Genomic DNA, 23301 nt, shown 5'->3' with positions numbered 1-23301 from the left:
GAACATTTGTACAAACACAGACATTACTGCTGCTTTACCTTCCCCTCTTCCCACAGGTGGCTTCCAGAGTCTCCGAGATGGCTGTTGAGCAAAGGCAAGGTGAAGGAAACGTATGCTCTCTTGGTTCGTTGTTCTTCAGTGAACGGTCAGGCTCACGTGTCCCCCAGTATAAACATGGAGGTGAGAGGAGTTCAGCACTGAGGTATAGTGGTCATGCATGTCACCAATCCTTTGTGAGTGTTCTCTCGTTAATCCCTGCCACTTGTCTTGTTGGTTCTGCTGTGTGGATGAAAAGGATTTGAGTCCCCGACCGCCAGCCTGTCCACGGTGGTAAACACCGCCTTGGAAAGGCTGGCGGTGAGGGAGACTTAGGGTACCCCTGGGGGCTCCTGCACTGCCCATGCACTTGGCATGGACAGTGCAGGGGCCCCCAGACATAGCCCTGTCACGCATTTCACTGCCCAAATTTCGGGCAGTGAAATGTGCAACGGGTGCTACTGCACCTGCTGCACATCTGCATTGCCGCCGGCCCTATTACGAGCCGGCAGCAATGTTGATGTGACTTTTCTGCTGGGCCAGCGGATGGTAACACTGTTACCGTCCGCTGGCCCAGCGGAAAAGTCGTAATAGGGAGCCAGAAATACCGCCAGCACTGCAGCCTCAGCGGTCTTTTGAAAAGACAGCCGAGGTTGTAGTGAGGGCCTATGTCTGCTCAAGGCATAATGTATACAAGGAGGACGTTCCCCCATTAGATTTCTTTGCACCATTTTTAACACCTGCAGAAAGCAGGTGTTAAAATGAGGCTCCCATTGTTTTCAATGGGCCTCTACGTGCTTTGCATGATTAGCGTCAACATTTTTTACCAAAATGAATACATTTGACGCTAGTTCCATAACTACCGCCATGGTGCACTGTATTTTAAATACGGGGCACACATAATGGCATTAGGGGGGCGCTAAGGAGTGCAGGAAAAGTGGCACTGTATATGATGCAGCACCATGTTTCTTAAATTTGGTCCTTTGTATGGCAGCAGACAAGCCAAACTGATTGTAAAGTCAGAAGCCCTGGGTGCAGTCATCATGAGCGAGCCTGCGACTCATTAAGGGCCTGATTTAGAACTCGGCGTATGGGTTACTCTGTCACAAAGGAGATGGGTATCTGGTTTGCCAAAATCTAAATCCCATAGAATACAATGGGTTTTAAATTTTGGCAGATGGGATATCCGTCACTATTGTGACAGAGTTACCCCTCCACCAATATCTAAATCAGGCCCTTAATCATTTTTATCAAATTGATACGGAACACTAGTGCCACAAGTCTTTTGACAGGTGTTCCATTTCCTGCATGCCCTCTGTGCTATTCCCTACAGCCTCACCCCACTGCAGTGCTTGTTTTATAATCACATTGCATTCAATATAGCCGGACTGTTTCTTGCTGTTCACCCTCCTAGAATAGGCTAGTTCCAGCAATTTAGCCTAAAATATGAGATGCCTAACCAGAGTACACTGTCCACTACAACACTCCTACACAAGGAAATGGGCTGCAATGTCATCACCTGCCTCCTGACTTCTATCTGCCCTAAATGTAAAGTCCCAGCAACAGCCCCTAACTGGGTTCCAATGCACACAGCCGCCTACATTAAGGAATGTCTCCCATCCCCAAGGAAACTCAAGTAACTCTGTCCATTTTGGTAGCTTGTTGTCAAGGAACAGCATAACACTAACATGAAAGATTCACTTTGTAATACTTGTTTACCGTTAATTTTGAGGAAGAACTTTGAATGTTTGGTGGACTGGGTGTTCGGAACGTACACTGGTCGGTGTGTCTGATCAGACGTCATACTACTACATGGAGCTGTGCACATCAACAGAAGAAATGAAAGAAAAGGACTGGATAAGAGATTTGTCTCCACTGCTGGAGTTTGGGCCATATTCCAGGATTGAGAAACACAAATTTGCTGTGTTGCGAGCTGAGAACCTCGTGCAAGAACTGCTTATCTCAGGCATGCTCCTGCTGCCGAAACAAGAAGGAGGTGCCAATCCTGCACAACAAAGGTAATACCAAGAAAAGCTACCATTTCTGGTTCTTTCCACCTTGGAGACAACCCAAGTGGAAGAGTAACCATTGGGGAAGAGAGGAGAGCTCAAGAAATTCAGGTCTGGTCCACCCTTTATTCCAGGTATGCTCAAGGTGTTCTGAATGTTGTACTTCTCTCCCACTAAGCATATCCACTAGGACTGGACAGAACCCGAGGAGTTTTACCCTGCAAAATTCTGCAGAGTTAGATAAAAACTGCTAGGTTCCCTGGACTTCCGTGAGCGGAAGAATTCAGGCACGTTGCACTGCTCGTGCTGATTTTTAGAGCCAAGAGCTTGTTCCGCCCTGTAAAACCTGTGTGAATGGCACCATTAGGCATGCCAAAGGGTGCAGCTTCTTTCTGCTGTTCAAGTAGAGATTTTTTACTCAAGTGGCAGCTTTCTCAACAAGAACTGTTGTGACCTGCTGCAACTGCCCACATTGAGAAATCTCACCAGGAGGAGTTCTAGCACCTGAAAATCATGTTAAGGGATGCAAATTCTCACTCACACTCGCCAACTTAATGTTGGCGAGCTACACGCAAGAAAAAACTCCACCATGCGCTGTTGGTAGAGTTTTGCCAAAACTCTGCACCCTAGGCAAAATGCAGAGTGGGCTAAATGATGCAAACTCCAGCGGGGCAGAATCTTTCGCTCACTCTTAATATCCACGTCACATAATTCATACCTGCATTGCTGATCATCTACTTCACTAAAATGCACAGGGCTCTTGTTTTCCCCTATTGCTGAGTTAGTGCTGTGCCATTGTTTCTTCCCTCTAACATCGTAGAACTATATAGTTTAAAATGACCATAAGTGATTTCTGTCCTTCTGTTGCTATACCACAAACTTGGACATCAGCGTGCCTCATTCACAGGACAAAGTAATAGGCTGAGAGATATAACATCACACTCAATGCTCCATGTTCTCTGAACTCTCCTGTTTGTATGTTATGGTATGTGTATTTGCATTTGAATAGTGCACAACCCACCTGGAATACATTTAGGCACAGAACCATAAGTTGTATGTGCTGATTGAGAATAGGGGCTAAGTGAAGAGACGGATCTGTTGTGCAGGGCATGTCATTCCAGGCTTTAGTACTGAGGTAGGAGAAGGCATGAATGCCAGATCTGCTTCTGTTTATGCAGATGTACGTGGGAGTAAAGATGTCTGGTAGGTTTGTTGAAGTTTATGAGGCTGTTGAGGTACATGGAGTCAATGTTTTGTAAGGGTTTTCAGCTTTTCATGTGTGACTGAGGAGTTTGAAGAGTGCTAGTTTGTGGACTGGATCCAGTGCAGCTCTTTGAGGTGCAGGGTGATATGAGTGCAGAGTGGGAGGTTGAAGATGTGCCTGGCTGCCGAGATTTGAATGGTCTGGACTCTTCTGGGCAAATGAGCATTGATTTCAGCATGGAGTGCATCGCTTTTGTCTATCTTGCTGGTGACAAGGGCTTAAATGATAAGGGTTGGTGGGGAGTCACTTGAAGATCTTTTTGAGAACAATAAGGGGCCTATTTATACTCTGTTTGCGCTGAATTAGTGCCAGTTTTTACTCTAATTCAGTGCAAACTTAACTCCATATTTATATTTTGGTGCTAGACATGTCTACTGCCAAAATATTGGAGTTAAAGTAATTTTTTGCCTGCGGAAAACTACCTTGCCATACTTATCACCCGTGCTAAAATCAAGCACAGGGGATGGGGGCCTTAAATAATGGCATTATTTACGCCTGGGTCAGGGCAGGCGTTAGGGGACCTGTGGGCCTTTTTCCATGAGACCATGGAAAGAGCCCACAGGTGTCCTTCCCTAGACCCAGGGACACCCCCACTCACACCAGAGGGACAGCAGAGGATGGGGGACCCCATCCCAGGTAAGAATGGGTGGGCAGAGGTAAGTATTTTTCTTTATATTTTGTAGTGCCACAAGGGGGCCTAACTTGGCCCCCCTACATGGCACTGGGCCCAATGGCCATGCCCATGGGACATATGTTCTCTGGGCATGGCTATTGGGGTGGTGGGCACGACTCCTGTCTTAACTAAGACAGGAGTCATGCCCATGGTTTCTTAGTGCCAGAAAAGTACGCTAGTCTGGTTAGAGGCATTATTTATGCTTCTGCCCATTCTAGAGTCATCCTTTGACGCTAAACCCCCTGGTCCCCCTATAGCTCCCCCACCCGGCTAGTGTTCTTTTTTATGATGCTAGCTGGGCCTTATCGCTGGTTACCATCATACCATAAATATGACACCCGGATGGTATCCTGGGATGGCGCTAGTTGGCGGTATACATTTTGACGCTAAACTGCATTAGTGGAGTTTAGCGTCAAAAAGTATAAATCAGAGCCTAAGTGTGTAGAAGCATGAGACAGAGACTGCATACGCTTGGCCAGTTACAGTGTGTGGGTTGTTATTAGACTTGATATTTTTAATGTGGTCTTCCCTCAAGCTTGTTACCTTGTCCCCCTCATTTTCTGGATTTGGTTGGCATGAGGAGTCAATGCCCTTTACCACTGCTAACCAGTGCTAAAGTGCTCCTGTTTTTTCTTTGTAAAATAGGTAAATTGACTTAAACCCAAGAGGCAGTATGAGTTCCTAGTATATGGTGATACATGCACTCAGGGCCTGTAAATAATTGCTATTAGTGTGCCTGCATCGCTTGTTGTGTCACCCAGTAAAGTAACACTTTAAAACATGTCTCAGGCCTTCCACTGTATACTGTGTGCAGAATCAAATTGCCAGTTTGACCTGGCAAAAAACCCTGTGCTGTTGTTGCTATGGCAGAAAGTACAGATCTTGCCAGACGTCAATGGTGGTTGCTGTACTGCTAAGAGTTGGAGTCAATGTAACTTTGTGTTGGCTGTTTCTAACCTATCTGCTGGCCACCAGTCTTGTGCCCTGCCGTGGATCTTTCTCCTACTGGTGAAGGCTGCTGGGCCACTCTGATGCATGCTGACCAGTATAGCTCCTTTTGCAACCCCAGCACGTGATCATGATGATTGAGTCAGCCTCTGTCCTGCTGAGCCCTCAGTGCAGAACTGCGCAGACTGTCAACACTGAGGTTGACGGCAGCAACTATGCTCTGGCAGCTGCAGGGAGCTATTCACTGTGAGCAACAAGAGGTGTGGCTGAAGCCCTGACAGTGGTAGGATATACTTGATATCTGCACTGATCACATGGGTGAGAATGGCTGTGATATCTGGCTGCTTTGGGCTAAAAAAACACAGAGGTACCTAATTTCAACCACAATTCCCCGCTTTTGTTAGCTCGCCTGGCCGAGGAAACCACATACAATCTACCATATTTGCCGTACCTGGCAATGCTTACTGACGCTGTGGGGTTGTCCCCATATGTCGCTCGTTAACCACTGGGTCTCCATGATCTGTTTCCTGAACCACCATGGGCAAAACTGACCTAAAACAACCAAAGCTGGCCTTTGACTCTAGGGGCTTGACAAGATCTGCTTCTCAGACTGAAGCTGGCTTTTCCACTCTAGAGGCTTGAGACCTGCTCTGGAAGAGGATCATGACATGAGATGTATTCTACTGGAGATGGAGGTGAGCCTCCCACAAACAGAAGCTAAACTCAACCATTTAGCAATGTGTCCAGATCAAATGAGGGAGCATCTTGATAAATATGTCACATGTCTTGATGAGGTGGAACATAAGATCTCCGATGTGGAGGATGGATCAGAATTGAATGACACTGTTGTACAAATCGAGGTAGAGATGTCCAGAGTCTGCAAAAATGAAGATCTGGCATTACGTTACAGGCGGAGCAGTCTGTGTAGTGATGGACTGTCTGAATCACCAATACAGGCAAGATGGAAACTTTTATAGAACAGCTGATAGGAGACATGTTGGACAGACAAAGATTTTTGTCCTGGAGCGAGAACACAGAGCACTGGCACTCGTCTGCCACCACGTGCCCTGTGCGGTCCTCCTTCTCAACTAGTGTCATGGTTATGCCGCCGTTGCCTGCACTAGGGAGCAGAGACACCTAGAGTATACATCTCAGTCATCTCCAGCTACACAGATTTAATGCTAGTGGTTGAGGTGACTATGTAGCCATTCACTGATGTGAAGAAGCTTCTATCACTCCAAGGCGATCCAATACACAATGTTATCGTCTGCAATGTTGCGGTCCCAGCTGGATGGCCATCCTCTTTTCTTCACTGACCCCAAAGATGCCATGAAATTTCTAAAAATCAAACTTAAGAAGTACGGTGACTCCGTGAATCAAAATTGTGAATCCACAAATCAAAAAGAATGACTGTCAGATCTGCAGTTGTTTTACCTAGTACTGTAAATAAGCATGTTCATCTCATGTTAACAACAGCTACTGGAGAAGCTGAAAAGAGATTTCAACCTCATTACTTTGTACATATTTCTATGAAGCATTTTAGTTTTCCTTTAGCTTACACAGTGCTTCTACACTAAAGCTTCCCTGTTGCATTATCTTGATGGTTGGCCAACAGCATTCTCTCAATGTCTGCCATTAAAGGCCACTCCTTGGCCATGGCTGGTCGACCAATACTGCAGCATATGATAGGACTGGAGTTGCTGGTGCAGGCCCCTAAACCCTGTGTTGTTCACCAGCTTGTTTAAGAGTAAACACAGGGATTCTCACTGAGAGTTGGGATGTTATGTGACATGTATTTGTAAAGCAAGCTATGAACCACAAGGTTGTCCTGGCACTGATCAGATGTGTATGCCTATCCCTGTTTATGTTAGGATGGTTAATAGAAAAGCCAGGTCTTCGGGATATTCAGTTTGTGTGGAATGTGGTGCTGTGTTAGTTATAGGGTTATGGTTTAATTCGTTACTACATTTCAATCCTTTGCAGGGCCCGACCGCTCAAAATTGTTTATTCTCCTTCACTGATGGCATTTGCACTATTTACTCTCCAAACTGAAAATGCTAGTGCATACCATTAATCTTATCACCTAAAATATTCGAGAGTTGTGTAACCCCAAATTGCGGTAGCAGGTTATAGTTTATTTTGAGAGGCATGATGCTAAAGTTGTCTTATTAAGAGACCCAAACAGACCATTCAAATTCTTGCTTTATGCTGATTGCTGCGGCCACTCCCATCACTTTACTTAATTTGGCACATATAACTGTGGTGTGGCAATACTAATTTGTAAAACACTATGCCTCAGACCAGACTTTGTTTATACTGGTCCACAAGGTATCTGTGTGTACACTGCTCCTTCACACTTAGTTTCTCAAATGATTGACCTCATGGTGATGCTCCATGTGGAACGATTCTGCTCAGTATTGGTTGACGAGTGCCTTAGTGCAGCTTCATATGTTTGTGGCACTAAATATGCAAGTGGCTAATTATCCAGTGAAAGGCTTAGTGGTACATAATCTCTGCTATTTACCAAGTGGTCAGCTAAATACCTAAGACTGTGTATCGGGATGCAGGCTAAATAGTAGAGATCATATACTATTTGAACCGTGATCAGATAAACAGTCTGAAGGAAGGCTCTGGTTACCTGGACATAAAGAAATAAAGGATTCCAGGCAAAGGCAGAATAGGGGCCATCTTAAAATGTGGGCGCAGGAAAGTGTGTCAAGCTTTTGAAAGTAAGTGCATATACAAATTTGCAAAATAATGTACAAATGTAAATGAATACATTAAGCTAGGTTGTTTAAGGGTGTTGTCCTTGTTCATATTTCAGACCTGGAACCACAGTAGCCGCCAACAAGTAGCAGCAACCAGTTAGTGCAGAGAGATAGGTAGAATTTATTACCAGAGAGATAGGTAATTAGATAAGGCAATTGGGGTCCCAGTGCTTTGGGTCACTTACAGTAGGTAACGTGGGTAAGGCACAGTAATAGGGCATCTGTGGAAGAGGGGAAGTGAAAGAAGGAGACAGGTAGGCAAAACATCTGGGTGATTCACAAGGGAAGTGTCTATTCACTCAGCTGCCAGTTAAATAAAAAGACTTTTCATACTATTCACCCATCGGTGTGTATTTCAGGGAGAGATGCATATTGGTCCCATTACAAGAGTGGCCCCTTCACCCACAAAACATTTTAGTCACCCACCCATTGTATCTTACAAAATGTGGTATTGTTTTTAACATGATAAGCAATGTTTTAAATGGGCTTTGTCTTGTATCTCCTGGACCTCATTTCTGCCCTTGACAGTGTTGCCTTAAAAAAAGGAATATGGAAGCCAAAAAAGCTGATTGCAAGGCTTGGAGGTCATGCATTATTAAGGTCATTTTGGAAGGGACCCGGGGAAGGAAGGAGGAGGAACGCTAGGAGAAGGATGATGAACCGTAGGAGGATTAAGAACCAGAACATGCACCACCAGGCGGGCTAGGATGGTCAGAGCCATGGGGGCAAGTTCAAGAAGAACCAGGAACAGAGTGACATCTGGCCAGAGGGTACCAGAAAGAAATGGATAAAGAGTAACAGGGCCAGGAGAAACAGGATTGGGAGGAGCAGACCCAGGTGGATAGATCCAAGAGGATCATTGCCAGGAGAACAAAGGAAAGGATGACTAGAGACAGGAGAAATAGCACCAAATAGATCATGTGAAAGAGGACTAAGTGGCTAGAAGCAGAAGAAGCTGGACCAGAAATACCACAACAGAGAAGAAGCAGGACTAGTACGACTAGGAGTTCCTAGATCATCAGTACCAGGAGGAATAGAAAGAACAAGGATATCCAGGCTCAGTGGGACTAGAATTGGAAAGTCCCTGAAGACCTGGCTGTGGAGGACCCTAACTCTGGATGACAAGGAGCACATAGACCAGGGTGATTGTCAACATGGCACCTACAAGGACCAGGGCAGAAGAACAAGGACAAGGAAGAAAAGGATTAGGAGGACAGTTATTAGGAGAACAGTAACAGAGGGGCCCTGGTCAGATGGACAGGAACAAGGTGGAAACCAGCAACCAGGAGATCGAGAGAACTAGTAGCTCTAGAATCTGGCAGGGTGACCGGGGGACCAGCAAGGGGAAATCAAAGCCAGTGGAACCAGCACCACAAAAAGTACCAGGACTACATGGGCAGGGGGGCCAGGAGCAAAAGGATTAGTAACAAGCAAACTAATGGAACTAGATAAACTAGCTAGGTAAAACCAGGAAAACAGATAAACCAGATTTAGAAGGCAGAAAAGGACCAGGACTAAGAGCATACGAAACTGGAAAACCAGGCTCCAGAGGAGTAGGAGTAGATGGTAATTATGACCACACATTCCAGGGCCAGGAAGGCCAGGACCAGAAAGTCCTGGAGCATGAAACCTAGGAAAGACTAGGATGATTATTGGTGGGCCAGAGCAAATTAATGCAGATAGTGAGGATGAGTGGCAGGGGGACTACACCAGACTGATCAAGACCAGATTGAGGAGAACTATGAAGATCAAGGCCAGGAAGACAATGGACAGTATGACCAAGAGACCAGGATAAGCAGGGCACGGAGACTAAGATTCACATCACCAAAAGGTCCAGAGCAAGAAGTACTAGGTATACCAAAGGAATATGACCAGGAGGACCAGACGCAAGGCCAAGAGGGCAAGGAATATAGGGACCTAGGTGCCAGGCCTCAGAGTAGCATATGGAGCAGATAGTTCATCTTGGGTAAAAGGGCCATGTTGTGGGGGTTTAGATATAAGAAGAACTATTATAGTCAGGAAGACCAAGAGGACTAGACAAGGGTGACCAGGTGTTCCAGGACCAAAACGACCAGGCTTATGAGAACCTGAACACAAAAGGGTGAGGACAAGTGGGTTCTGTACTAGGAGAGCTAGGCAGACAAGCGACAGAGATGGAAGGTCAAGGGAAGAACAACCAGGGAGACTAGGAGGGCCAGGACAGGAGATGCCAGATGGACAAAGGGGATGAGCAGAACCAGGACCTGAGTTGCCTGGACTAAGAGGCACAGGGTCAAAAGAACCAGGGTAAGGAGACCAGGACAAATTGGATCAGAAAGGAACGGTGCCAGAAGGATCCAAGCCTTGGGGAAGCAGGAATGGCCAGATGTCAAGGTTAGTGATGACCAGCATGAGAGGACAAGAGCAAGAAGGACCAGGATGACCAGGACTAAGAAGGCCTGGACAAGGATGGCTAATAAGACCAGGACAAGGAGTTCTAGGTCCAGGTGAACTAAAGGTTTAACAACCAGGGCAAAGAAGGTCAGGGCCATTGTACACAGAATCACAAGCAGGGAAAATACTATGAAAACCAAGAATAGGAGAACCAGAGGGGTAAGATGAAATACTCAGGCAACCAGAACCAAAAGCATAAGCTCTAGGAGAACCAGGAACAGAGGGCCAGTGTAGGAAAGTACCATCTTGCCTGGCATGTTACCCCCATTTTCACTGTGTGTATGTTTGTTTTTGCCCTTGTGTCACTGGGATCCTGCTAGGCAGGACCCCAGTGCTCATAATGTATGCCCTGTATGTGTTCCCTGTGTGGTGCATAACTGTATCACTGAGGCTCTGCTAACCAGAACCTCAGTGGTTATGCTCTCTCTGCTTTCTAAAATTGTCACTACAGGCTAGTGACTAATTTGACCAATTCTCATTGGCACACTGGTACACCCATATAATTCCGTTGTATATGGTACTTAGGTACCCAGGGCATTGGGGTTCCAGGAGATCCCTATGGGCTGCAGCATTTCTTTTGCCACCCATAGGGAGCTCAGACAATTCTTACACAGGCCTGCCACTGCAGCCTGAGTGAAATAACATCCACGTTATTTCACAGCCATTTTTCACTGCACATCAGTAACTTATAAGTCACCTATATGTCTAACCCTCACTTGGTGAAGGTTGGGTGCCAAGTTACTGAGTGTGTGGGCACCCTGGCACTAGCCAAGGTGCCCCCACATCATTCAGGTCAAATTCCCCAAACTTTGTGAGTGGGGGAACACCATTACACACGTGCACTGCACATAGGTCACTACCTATGTGTAGCGTCACAATGGTAACTCCGAACATGGCCATGTAACATGTCTAAGATCATGGAATTGTCCCCCCAATACCATTCTGGTATTGGGGGGACAATTCCATGATCCCCTGGGTCTCTAGCACAGAACCCGGGTACTGCCAAACGGCCTTTCCGGGGTTTCTACTGCAGCTGCTGCTGCTGCCAACCCCTCAGACAGGATTCTGCCCTCCTGGGGTCTGGGCAGCCCCAGCCCAGGAAGGCAGAACAAAGGATTTCCTCTGAGAGAGGGTGTTACACCCTCTCCCTTTGGAAATAGGTGTGAAGGGCTGGGGAGGAGTAGCCTCCCCCAGCCTCAGGAAATGCTTTGATGGGCACAGATGGTGCCCATCTCTGCATAAGCCAGTCTACACCGGTTCAGGGATACCCCAGCCCTGCTCTGGCGCGATACTGGACAAAGGAAAGGGGAGTAACCACTCCCCTGACCAGTACCTCCCAGGGGAGGTGCCCAGAGCTCCTCCAGTGTGTCCCAGACCTCTGCCATCTTGGATTCAGAGGTGTTGGGGGCACACTGGACTGCTCTCAGTGGCCAGTGCCAGCAGGTGATGTCAGAGACCCCCTCTGATAGGGTCTTACCTCTCATGGTAGCCAAACCTCCTTTCTTGGTAGCCAAACCTCCTTTTCTGACTATTTAGGGTCTCTCCTCTGGGGATTCTTCAGATAAGGAATGCAAGAGCTCACCAGAGTTCCTCTGCACTTCCCTCTTTGACTTCTGCCAAGGATCGACCGCTGACTGCTCCAGGACGCCTGCAAAACCGCAACAAAGTAGCAAGACGACTAACAGCAACATTTTAGAGCCTCATCCTGCCGGCTTTCTCAACTGTTTCCTGTTGGTGCATGCTCTGAGGGCTGTCTGCCTTCACCCTGCACTGGAAGCCAAGAAGAAATCTCCTCTGGGTCGAGGGACTCTTCCCCCTGCTAACGCAGGCACCAAAAGACTGCATCACCGGTCCTCTGGGTCCCCTCTCATCCTGACGAGCATGGTCCCTGGAACACAGGAGCTGGATCCAAGTGACCCCCACAGTCCAGTGATCCTTCAGTCCAAGTTTGGTGGAGGTAAGTCCTTGCCTCCCCACGCCAGACTGCAAACCTGTGTACTGCGTGATTTGCAGCTGCTCCAGCTTCTGTGCACTTCTCCAAGGATTCCTTTGTGCACAGCCTAGCCTGGCTCCCCAGCACTCTGTCATGCAGTGCTCAACCCTCTGAGTTGGACTCCGACATCGTGGGACCCTCCTTTTGTGCCTCCAGTTGCACAAATCTTCTAAGTGCCTGCTCCGGTACTTCTGCGGGTGGTGCATGCTTCTGTGGGGGCTCTCTGAGTTGCTGAAAACCACCTCTGTCTCCTCCTCCAAGGGGCAACATCCTGGTCCTTCCTGGTCCTCAGCAGCACCCAAAAACCTCTACCGCAACCCTTGCAACTAGCAAGGCTTGTTTGCGGTATTTCTGCGTGGAAACACTTCTGCAACATCCACCACGCCGTGGGACATCTTCCTTCCAAAGGAGAAGTTCCTAGCCCTTTTCGTTGTTGCAGAATCTTTGGCTTCTTCCACCCAGAGGCAGCCCTTTTGCACCTTCATCCGGGGTTCCCTGAGCTCCTGCCCCCCCCCGGACACTATCGCGACTCTTGGACTTGGTCCCCTTGCCTTGCAGGTCCTCACGTCCAGGAATCCGTCTTCAGTGTTTTGCTGGTGCTTGTGGTTCTTGCAGAATCCCCCTATCACGACTATTCTGTCTTTCTGGGGAAGTAGGGTAACTTTACTCCTACTTTTAAGGGTCTTGGGGTGGGGTATTTTGGACACCCTTACTGTTTTCTCACAGTCCCAGCGACCCTCTACAATCTCCCATAGGTCTGGGGTCCATTTGTGATTCGCATTCCACTTTTGGAGTATATGGTTTGTGTTGCCCCTAGACCTATGTTTACCTATTGCATCCTATTGTGATTCTACATTGTTTGCACTACTTTCTTACTGTTACTTACCTGTTTTGGGTTTGTGTACATATAACTTGTCTATATTACTTACCTTCTAAGAGAGGGTACTCTCTGAGATACTTTTGGCATATTGTCATAAAAATAAAGTACCTTTATTTTTTGTAACTCTGAGTATTGTGTTTTCTTATGATATTGTGCTATATGATATAAGTGGTATAGTAGGAGCTTTCCATGTCTCCTAGTTCAGCCTAAGCTGCTTTGCCATAGCTAACTTCTATCAGCCTAAGCAGCTAGAAACACCTCTATTCTACTAATAAGGGATAACTGGACCTGGCACACGGTGTAAGTACCACAAGGTACCCACTATAAGCCAGGCCAGCCTCCTACAGCCAGGGCAACCACAAAGATCAGGGCAAGGTGGACCAGAACATTGTATTCCAGGACCAGGAGGCCCTGGGTGAGGCGGAAATGAAAGATCAGGATAAGGAAGATTATAACCAGAGTGACCACAGCCCGGGGGAACTGGCCTTCGGGCTAGGAACAGGATGGGCAGGTATATGAGGAATAGGATGCTAAAACTTAGATGGACCAGGATAATGAGGCCCAAAACCAGCTGGTGTAGAACCATGTGGACAACCAGCAGGAGGACCAGGGCCAGGAGTATCAGGGCCATTTCAAAGAGGCCCAGAAAAAGCAATAGCATAAGGGCTCTGGTCAGTAGTACCAGGGGATGAGATAAAAGCATGGAAGATGAGAGGGGTAGTGCCTTGAACCTGAGCAAGGAGGACTAGTAGGATTGAGAACAAGGGAACCGGGAAGTGGCTGAGGAGATCTGAGAGACAAGGACCTCAGTAGTAGAGCTCAGAATATGAAATGAAGCAGAAAAGCAGAAAGACTAAGGGCCTGATTTAGATTTCGGCAGACGGGTTACTCATCACCACGGTGATAGATATCCCGTCCCCCGAAAAGTGAATCCCATAGGAAATAATTAGGCCTGGGCAGAGTTCACGGATCTCTGCTACGTGGAACTCTGCCAAGTGCCAAAAAATACTCTGCTGCAAAACGTGGAGTTCTGTGAGCAACAGAGTTTGGGAAACGTGCTACTCGCACTGATTTTCAGCACAGGAGTTTCTCCTGCGCTGTACAATTAGTGCGAATGGCATCACACGCAACACCAGAGAGGCTAACGTCAGTTTGCTGCTCTAGTAGATTTTCTACATGAGTGGCAGCTACCTCAACGCCAGCGGCAGCTTTCTCACCGCAAGCAGGCACAGCCTACCACAACAGCTCACATTCAGAAATCTTGCTCTTGCTGGCCAACTTAGCAATTTCTTTCGCTTGCGCTCACCAACTTAATGTTGGCGAGTGAGATCGAGAAAAAAAACTCAGTTCCGTGTTACTTTGTGGAGTTTTTTGGAAAACTCTGTGAACGCCTCCGGCGGAGCGGAATTCTTTACCCACCCCTAGAAATAATGGGATTTATATTTCGGCACACAGGATATCCATCATTCTTGCAACATGCAAAAACATTCGATACATGTGACCCTAGGGGGCATATTTATACTCTGTTTGCGCCGGATTTGCGTCGGTTTTTTTTACGCAAATCCGACGCAAAGCTAACTCCATATTTATACTTTGAAGCTAGACCCGTCTAGCGTCAAAATTCTTGGAGTTTGCGTCATTTTTTAGCGTGGACACCTACCTTACGTTAATGAGATGCAGGGTAGGTGTTTCCACACTAAAAATGACTCTAAGGCTTTGCGCCTTATTTAAACTCCCGTGCACAAATGACGCACGGGAGGGGGCTGGCCTTAAAAAATGACGCGCAGCCGCATTTGCGTCATTTTTTAATGCCTGGTCAGGGCAGGCGTTCAGGGATCTGTGGGCTCGGAAGGAGCCCAGAGGTGCCCTCCCATGCCCCCAGGGACACCCCCTGCCACCCTCGCCCTCCCCTAGAGGACACCCATGGATGGGGGGACCCATCTCAGGTAAGTACAGGTAAGTAGAGGTAAGTATTTTTTTTTTTATTTTTAAGTGGCATAGGGGGGCCTAACTTGGGCCCCCCTACATGCCACTGTGCCCAATGGCCATGCTCAGGGGACAGAAGTCCCCTGGGCATGGCCATTGGGCAGTGGGGCATGACTCCTGTCTTTGCTAAGACAGGAGTCATTTCCATGGTGGTTGTGCGTCATAAAATGACGCGAGTCAGGTTAGCGTCAAAATTTTTCACTCTAACCTGACTTGCACCATTTTTTTATGCACAACCCCCATTATTCCCTACGCCAGCGCTGCCCGGTTCCTGTCATTTCTTTTTACGCTCACCAGGCAGCAGCGCCGGCTAGCATCATTCCATAAATATGACGCCCGGCTGGCGCGTTGGATTGGGGTTAGCCCGCGTTAAATTTTTTGACGCAAAACTGCATTAGCGCAGTTTTGCGTCAAAAAGTATAAATATGGCCCTAGGTCTTTTAGGTCCAAGGAGCAGATGGAGATGAATTAGGCAGACTAGAACGATTAGGATAAGCAGAAACCAGGCTAGGAGGACCAAGGGTCCTTAGCAAGGAGACAAAGGTCTAGGTTACAGAGCGAACAGAGGACCAGGAACTGGGGCAGCAGGACCAGGGCAATGGAGATCTGGGGCACCAAGACAACAAGAGCCAGGAAGACCAAGGGGACAAGAGTAGGGCCAAGATGACCTGGTCAGGTCCAAGAGGCCAGGAGCATTCCAATGACCCTCAACCAGGAGGCGCAGAAGTGAAGACCTAGGTGGACCAAGACAAAGGGCCATGTGGAGAAGGTTTCAGCAGACAAGCGGAATCAGGGTGGGGAGGGTCAGTAGGATCAGGACCAGGAAGTTTAGGAAAAGCATATGTAAGGAAGGGCCAGGCCCGGTTAGTGCCAGGAAGAACAAAGCAAGGAAGGACTAGAGTTAGTACCACCATATTCCTGAAACAAGGGCTATGGTAACTGGGGAATGCGGTCTAGAAGGAAGACTAGGAGGACCAAAACATCCCATAAAAGGAGAACGTGGAATACTACCAGGACAAGTATCTACACCAGAAGGCATAGAAGGAACAGTAGGAAAAGAAAGTAGACTGAGAACAGGAACGAACGATACATAGATGATTCTAGGCCGCGTGCATTAAGGTAATCATTCTGTAAAGTTTGTATAATCATGCTAGAAACCTAAATCTTTTTCAGTCCACTTATAGAACTTATGGTAAATATTTGCTGAAAGCTCAGAGCATGCAAAATGAATAAAAAGACAGGACTGTTATCCTGTGAGATATGATGGATAGCTGATGTTACCATGAACAGGGTGAACAGAACATGGAAGATCAAGGTTAAGAAGATGAGTTACTGCAGAACTAGGTTGACAAGGAGAAGGACTTGGAGGACTAGGGCTAGGGGTATTATGGCCAGATGAAAGAGGAGAAGGAATGAATCAGATCAGTAGCAGGAAGACTAGGGGCCAAATGTAACAAAATCCTATCTTGCATTCTCTAAATAGCAAATTTTAGGAAATCACTATTTAGAGAATACAAAATGGTATTGTAGTAGGAACACAGGGAGAACAGTACCTGGGGTATGACCGTGGCGTTTATTGCTGGGGCCGTCAACAACAACAAAAACGAGAAGAAAAAAATAAATCAATAATGGAGTCCAGTCTTCTTCTTGGTAGAGTTCAAGGTTTTTAGGTTTTCCAGTTTCTCTCTTTCTTTCGCTTCCCTATGTGCTGTCTCTTTCATTCAATACTGGACTGGGCCACCTCCCTCAAAACACATCGTCACCCGGGATCATGGGGAGAAAAGAAAACAAAGGCCCCGTTTAAGATAAGTGCTGTCTAATTGTGTTTTGTATCTTTATTTTTTTCTTTTCTTAGGGGCATGCAATGTAACCGCAGGTACCATGGGGGGAGGAGAGGGACCACCTGAGAGTTGTGTCAAGAACTTTGGGATCACCCTAGTGTCACTGTCTTCCTGTATAACACTCGATTTTGTATCAATATGTGGTATTAGGATAGTGCCAACTATGTCTCTATGCCCCCCTTCTCCAGCCTCATCTTTCCCTTTTTTTTCCTGTGCCCAACCCTGAAACCGGTCGCATAAGCGATCGCGTGCCTGTGACACCCATGCCCCTCCAGTGACGTGGCGGGCCTCAGCATCCCTCCCGGGTGTTCTTGGTCGGTTGTCTTCTCCAGTCTTACTTCCTTCGTTCCTGTTCCTCTGGTTTCCCTCTTCATTCTCCTCATTCCTCGGGTTTTCGTTCACACCCTCCTCTCTTCAGTGATCTATGTTAACTTTCTCCTTTTCCCGCTAGTTTCTCCTCACACCATCCTCTTAGTTCCCTTTCTGCTTTGTGTGTCAATACATTGGCACGCTCTTCCACGTGTACCAACGTGACGTGTTTCACCATGCCCCCTGTTGTCTAATGCTTTCACAATGGTCTGGGAATGGATCAGAGGGCATAGGGACTGAAACTTGGCAGAGGGAATTAGAGTTAGATGGGTGACCATGAGTTTGTCTGTGAAAGATGGCAGAAAAGGTTTTATAATCTCAGAGGGCTGAAGTCAGCAAAAATTGGTCAATGGCTTACAGGAGATCAATGAGCAGTGGCAATCAGGGATCTGACAATCGTAAGAATTGAGAGGGGGGGTCAGTGAAGCTGCACAAAGTTGCGATCATCTGTACCCCAGAGATACTCTGAGTAACAAAGTGTGGCCTATTACCACCTGTAATAGGAAAAATAGGAAAAATGAAAAGTAAGGGCATTTGTGAATGCTAAAGAAGTGCTTAGAAGGCCAGCAGAGTGGCTCTAAGTGTCAACACCAAAAGAGTAGTCTGTGTGACTTCTAGACCTTTGTAGTAACATTTCACATGTGTGTGGGTATGTGTGCTTGCTACGAATGTGTAGCTTGTGTGTAGTAGTAAGTCTCTGTGTGCAGTGAAAGTCTACCTGTTGATACTTCTGGAATGCATTTGGGACATTCCGAGCCAGTGGAATTGAATTCACTGCATTCTTGTGACTGAAGGGTGGAGCGCCAGGCACTTAAGTGAGGGAGAATGGAGAAAGGGATATTCACAAACATTCAGTGAGGTTCTGTAGGAAAGTACCAACTTGCCTGGCATGTTACCCCCATTTTTACTTGTGTGTCAGTTTGTTTTTGCCTGTCTCACTGGGATCCTGCTAGCCAGGACCCCAGTGCTCATAGTTTGTGGCCTAAATGTGTTCCCTGTGTGGTGCCTAACTGTGTCACTTAGACTCTGCTAACCAGAATCTCAGTGCTTATGATCTCTCTGCTTTTAAAATTGTAACTGTAGGCTAGTGACCATTTTTACCAATTCTGATTGGCACACTGGAGCACCCTTATAATTCCCTAATATATGGTACTGAGGTACCCAGGGAATTGGGGTTCCAGGAGATCCCTATGGGCTGCAGCATTTCTTTTGCCACCCATAAGAGGCTCAGACAATTCTTACACAGGACTGCCACTGCAGTCTGAGTGAAATAACGTCCACATTAAGTAACTTATAAGTCACCTATATGTCTAACCCTCACTTAGTGAAGGTTAGGTGCAAAGTTACTAAGTGTGAGGGCACACTGGCACTGGCCAAGGTGCCCCACATAGTTCAGGGCAATTTCCCTGGACTTTGTGAGTGCGGGGACACCATTACACGTGTGCACTACATATAGGTCAATACCTATATGTAGCTTCACAATGGTATCTCCGAATTTGGCCATGTAACATGTCGAAGATCATGGATTTGTCCCCCCATGCCAAATCTGGTATTGATGTGCCAATCCCATGCATCCCCAGGGCTCCAGCATGGACCCCGGGTACTGCCAAACTAGCTCTCTGGGGTTTTCACTGCAGCTACCGCTGCTGCCAACCCACAGATAGGCTTCTGCCCTCCTGGGGTCTAGGCAGCCCAGTCCCAGGAAGAACAAAGGATTTCCTCTGAGAGAGGGTGTTACACCCTCTCCCTTTGGAAATAGGTGTGAAGGGCCTGAGAGGAGTAGCCTCTCCTGGCCTCTGGGAATGCTTTGAAGGGCACAGATGGTGCCCTCCTTGCATAAACCAGTCTACACCGGTTCAGTGATCCCCCAGCCCCTGCTCTGGGGCGATACTGGACAAAGGAAGGTGGAGTGACCACTCCCCTATCCATCACCACCCCAGGGGTGGTGCCCAGAGCTCCTCCAGTGTGTCCCAGACCTCTGCCATCTTGAATGCAGAGGTGTGAGGGCACACTGGAGGCCTCTGAGTGGCCAGTGCCAGCAGGTGATGTCAGAGACCCCTCCTAACAGGTGCTTACCTGGCTAGGTGGCCAATCCTCCTCTAAGGGCTATTTAGGGTCTCTCATGTGGGATTCTCATCAGATAACGAATGCAAGAGCTCACCAGAGTTTCTCTGCATCTCCCTCTTCGACTTCTGCCAAGGATCGACCACTGACTGCTCCAGGACACCTGCAAAACCGCAACAAAGTAGCAAGACAACTATCAGCAACATTGTAGCGCCTAATCCTGCCGGCTTTCTCGACTGTTTCCTGGTGGTGCATGCTCTGAGGGCTGTCTGCCTTCACCCTGAACTGGAAGCGAAGAAGAAATCTCCTGTGTGTCAACAGAATCTTCCCCCTGCTAACGCAGGCACCAAACTTCTGCTTCACCGGTCCTCTGGGTCCCAACTCATTGTGACGAGCGTGGTCCCTGGAACACAGGAGCTGGATCCAAGTGACCCCGACAGTCCAGTGGTCCTTCTGTCCAAATTTGATGGAGGTAAGTCCTTGCCTCCACACGCCAGACAGTAATCCTGTATACTGCATGAACTGCAGCTGCTAGGGCTTCTGTGCACTTTTGCAAGGAATCCTTTGTGCACAGCACAGCCCAGGTCCCCAGCACTCCATGCTGCATTGCTCAACTCGCTGAGTTGATCACCGGCTTCGTGGGACCCTCCTTTGTAGTGCTGAGATGACTGCCATGCTCAGTAGTCTTGAACCCATGTTCAAGTACTTCTGCGGATGCTGTCTCCTTCTGCATGGGCTCTCTGTATTGCTGAGCACCACTTCTGTCTCTTCTTCCAAGGGGTGACCTTCTGGTCCTTCCTGGGCCCAGGCAGCACCCATTTTCTTTAACTGCAACCTTTGCAGCTAGCAAGGCTTGTTTGCAGTCTTTCTGCATGGAAACACCACTGCATCCTCCAGCTCACCGTGAGACATCTTCTGTGTAAAGGAGAAGTTCCTGGCATCTTCTGTTGTTGCAGAATCTTCAGCTTCTTCCACCCAGAGGCAGCCATTTTGCACCTTCATCTGGGGTTTAGTGGGTTCCTGCCCCCCCTGGACACTTTCTTGACTCTTGGACTTGGTCCCCTTCCTTTACACGTCCTCAGGTCCAGGAATCCGTCTTCCGTGCTTTGCAGTCAGTTGTGGTCTAGCAGAATCTCCTATCACGACTTTAGTGTATTTCTGGGGAAGTAGGGTAACTTTACTCCTACTTTTCAGGGTCTTGGGGTGGGATATCTTGGACACCCTTAGTGTTTTCTTACATTCCCAGCAAGCCTCTATACACTACACTAGGCCTGGGGTCCATAAGTGGTTCGCATTCCACTTTCTTAGTATATGGTTTGTGTTGCCCCTAGGCCTATTGCATCCTATTGTGTTCTACAGTATTTGCACTACTTTTTCTAACTGTTTACTTACCTGATTTTGGTTTGTGTGTATATTTGGTATATTTGGTGTATTTTACTTACCTCCTAAGGGAGTATATCCTCTGAGATATTTCTGACACATTGTCACTAAAATAAAGTACCTTTATTTTTAGTAACTCTGAGTATTGTGATTCTTGTGATATAGTGCTATATGATATAAGTGGTATAGAAGGAGTTTTGCATGCCTCCTAGTTCAGCCTAAGCTGCTCTGCTATAGCTACCTCTATCAGCCGAAGCTGCAAGAACACTACTAATCTACTAATAAGGGATAACTGGACCTGGCACAAGGTGTAAGTACCATCAGGTACCCACTATAAGTCAGGCCAGCCTCCTACAGCAGGTGACTGAAGCAAAAATCTCTGTGACCCTATAGGAATGGATAGGTGTTGATACTGACAATTTTACTTGGTAGTGTATGGATTGGGGCAGGATGATGACTGGTGAGGGAAGGAAGGCTTCAGTGAGGAGGTATTCTGAGTTCTGGCAAGGTGACCGCAAGGGTAGAATGGTTCTTGGTAAACCTTGGGCCACTACAGTGTCCACAAGGCATATTTTGGTCACATCGTCCTATGCAGTCTGCTGCTGTTCATACTGAGCAGTGCAGCTGTTGTTTTTCCACCTTGAACACAACAGTAAGATTTTTTACCAACATAAGACTTGTCTCAGGTCCATTAGGTAGGCAGAGAGCAGACAAGTTATACCTCCTATCAAACAACACTAATGTGTAGAAGCATTTCCAAAGTTTGAAATTCTTGGCTGTGACTCCCATTATCTATTTCAGATTTGAATAACACATGGAAAGCACTGGCAGTCAAATCGTTAACTTTTTCAAAGTTAAAATCTTTATTTACAGGCGTAAGTGTACCTTGACCCTTTAGCCAGGTTTTTGCAAGCTCTGACTGCATATTGCAACATGTCATACCAGTGAGAACTGGTCAAGTTCAGGATTTCTCAGTAACTAGCATGTTAGTACTAACAGAGAACTACTGAACTCATTTATATATGTTTAAAAAGTGATCATTTCAATAAAGGACGTTATAAATAAAAGTAAGATCAGCTGTGATGGAAAAGCCCTGAGTGATGTGTGAAACCTGTTGTAGCAAGCTTGGGTATGTATCATAGGACTTGGCAGCTCATTTAATAACGTGGTTTGACAGTAAAGTTTTGACTCCGGCATGATCATGTTGGCATGCATCCTGCAAAGTAAAGGGAAAGATTAAACCAGTCATCAAACCATAACCAGTGAACACAAAGTTGAGGTGCAGACAGTGCTCTGTAGACAAATGGTATTTTATTTACTAAATACCACACAGCCTCTGACCTTTTAATGTACTTCATTGTTCTCAGGTACTCAGTAAGGTAGCAGAAGAGGAGAACACTGGTAAACATTACTCATTCATAGACTTATTCCGAACTCCAGTCCTGAGGAAAGTCTCCATCTGTGTAACATGTGCATGGTAAAGAAATTATTTTTATTCTTTAAAATGTGTGATTATGCCTTGTATTATGATGCAGTAGAGGGGCCCAGCTTATTCCATGTGATTGCTTGTCACTTCTCTTGTAGGTTTGGTGCTTCATTCTCCTACTATGGAATCAGTTTCAACATCACAGGCTTTAAGCTTGACATCTACATGACCCAGTTCCTCTATGGAGCCATTGAAATACCATTCAAACTGGGCTTGTACATCTTCTTGAAAAAGGCCGGTCGACGTCATGCACTGGCATGGAGCCTGTTGATCACTGGCTTCTGCATTGGCATAAATATTATGATTCCAGTCTGTGAGTATCTTTGAAGAGCATATTTTTGGTTAAGTACCTTTTTTCAAATTAATTTTCCTATTAACATGTATTACATAGTGTTCAATAGATAAAAAAACAGATAACATTCTTGCAAATTATTTGAAGGTAATGTAGGATACTTGGACAGGGGATGGGAACAAACATGGAGGTAAATTTAATCCCACAAACTTTTCTAAAATACTAATTTTCTGAATGAACCACTCACTTTAGAACACAAATTTTCCATACAGACTTCCCCATTTCAGAATCCAGAGAAACTTGTGGACTTTGGATTTTCTTTTCTCATTTCATAGATTTACTTTCTTCTCTCTCGTCTTCAATATCCATAATCTAACCCATATACTCAATATCCATTATCACAATTTGTTTCTTGAAGGAATAGTGTTAGAAATAACCATGCTGCCTATAACTAGAAAATCAGTCCAGAAAGACAATAAAGAATAAAATAAAATTGGCCTGTTTTCTCTAATTTTCCAACAATTATTCAAATATGTAACTGCTCAACTCAACATCTCCTCAATCATTATTCCTATTGTCCCAACTCAATACATCCTCCTTCACACAGACACATATTAACCACAACTCCATGGACACACACGCCTATGAACACCCATAGTTTACTAGTAGGGTTCATATGTACCCGCCACTAGAATTAAGGCCACAATCACAATATAAGGTCTAGTCAAGGTCTTAATAAATGATTCCCTTGTTCAACCCTTCGTAGCTGGCAACGAGCGGGCAGGCTTAACTTAGGAGACAGGTGTGTAAAGTATTTAAAAACACCAATACATTAAATAAGTAAGACACAACACAATATGAAAATCAAACACCAATTTA

The 23301-nt window shown here is 46.5% G+C and overlaps 1 protein-coding gene across 1 annotated transcript in view; it reads left to right on the top strand.

Moving 5' to 3' along the window:
• Positions 1-23301, top strand: part of LOC138297168 (solute carrier family 22 member 7-like) — a 229137-nt gene that overhangs the window by 102079 nt on the left and 103757 nt on the right. The window contains exons 5-7 of the mRNA XM_069236661.1: positions 57-180; positions 22012-22121; positions 22229-22443. Of these exons, the coding sequence (XP_069092762.1) occupies positions 57-180; positions 22012-22121; positions 22229-22443 (449 nt within the window). The remainder of the gene's footprint in view (positions 1-56; positions 181-22011; positions 22122-22228; positions 22444-23301) is intronic.

This window comes from Pleurodeles waltl, chromosome 5 (genome assembly GCF_031143425.1).
Source record: "Pleurodeles waltl isolate 20211129_DDA chromosome 5, aPleWal1.hap1.20221129, whole genome shotgun sequence".
NCBI classification, from domain to species: Eukaryota; Metazoa; Chordata; class Amphibia; order Caudata; family Salamandridae; genus Pleurodeles; species Pleurodeles waltl.
The sequence above is the reverse complement of the archived record's forward strand: the minus strand, read 5'-3'. Positions and strand labels throughout refer to the sequence as shown.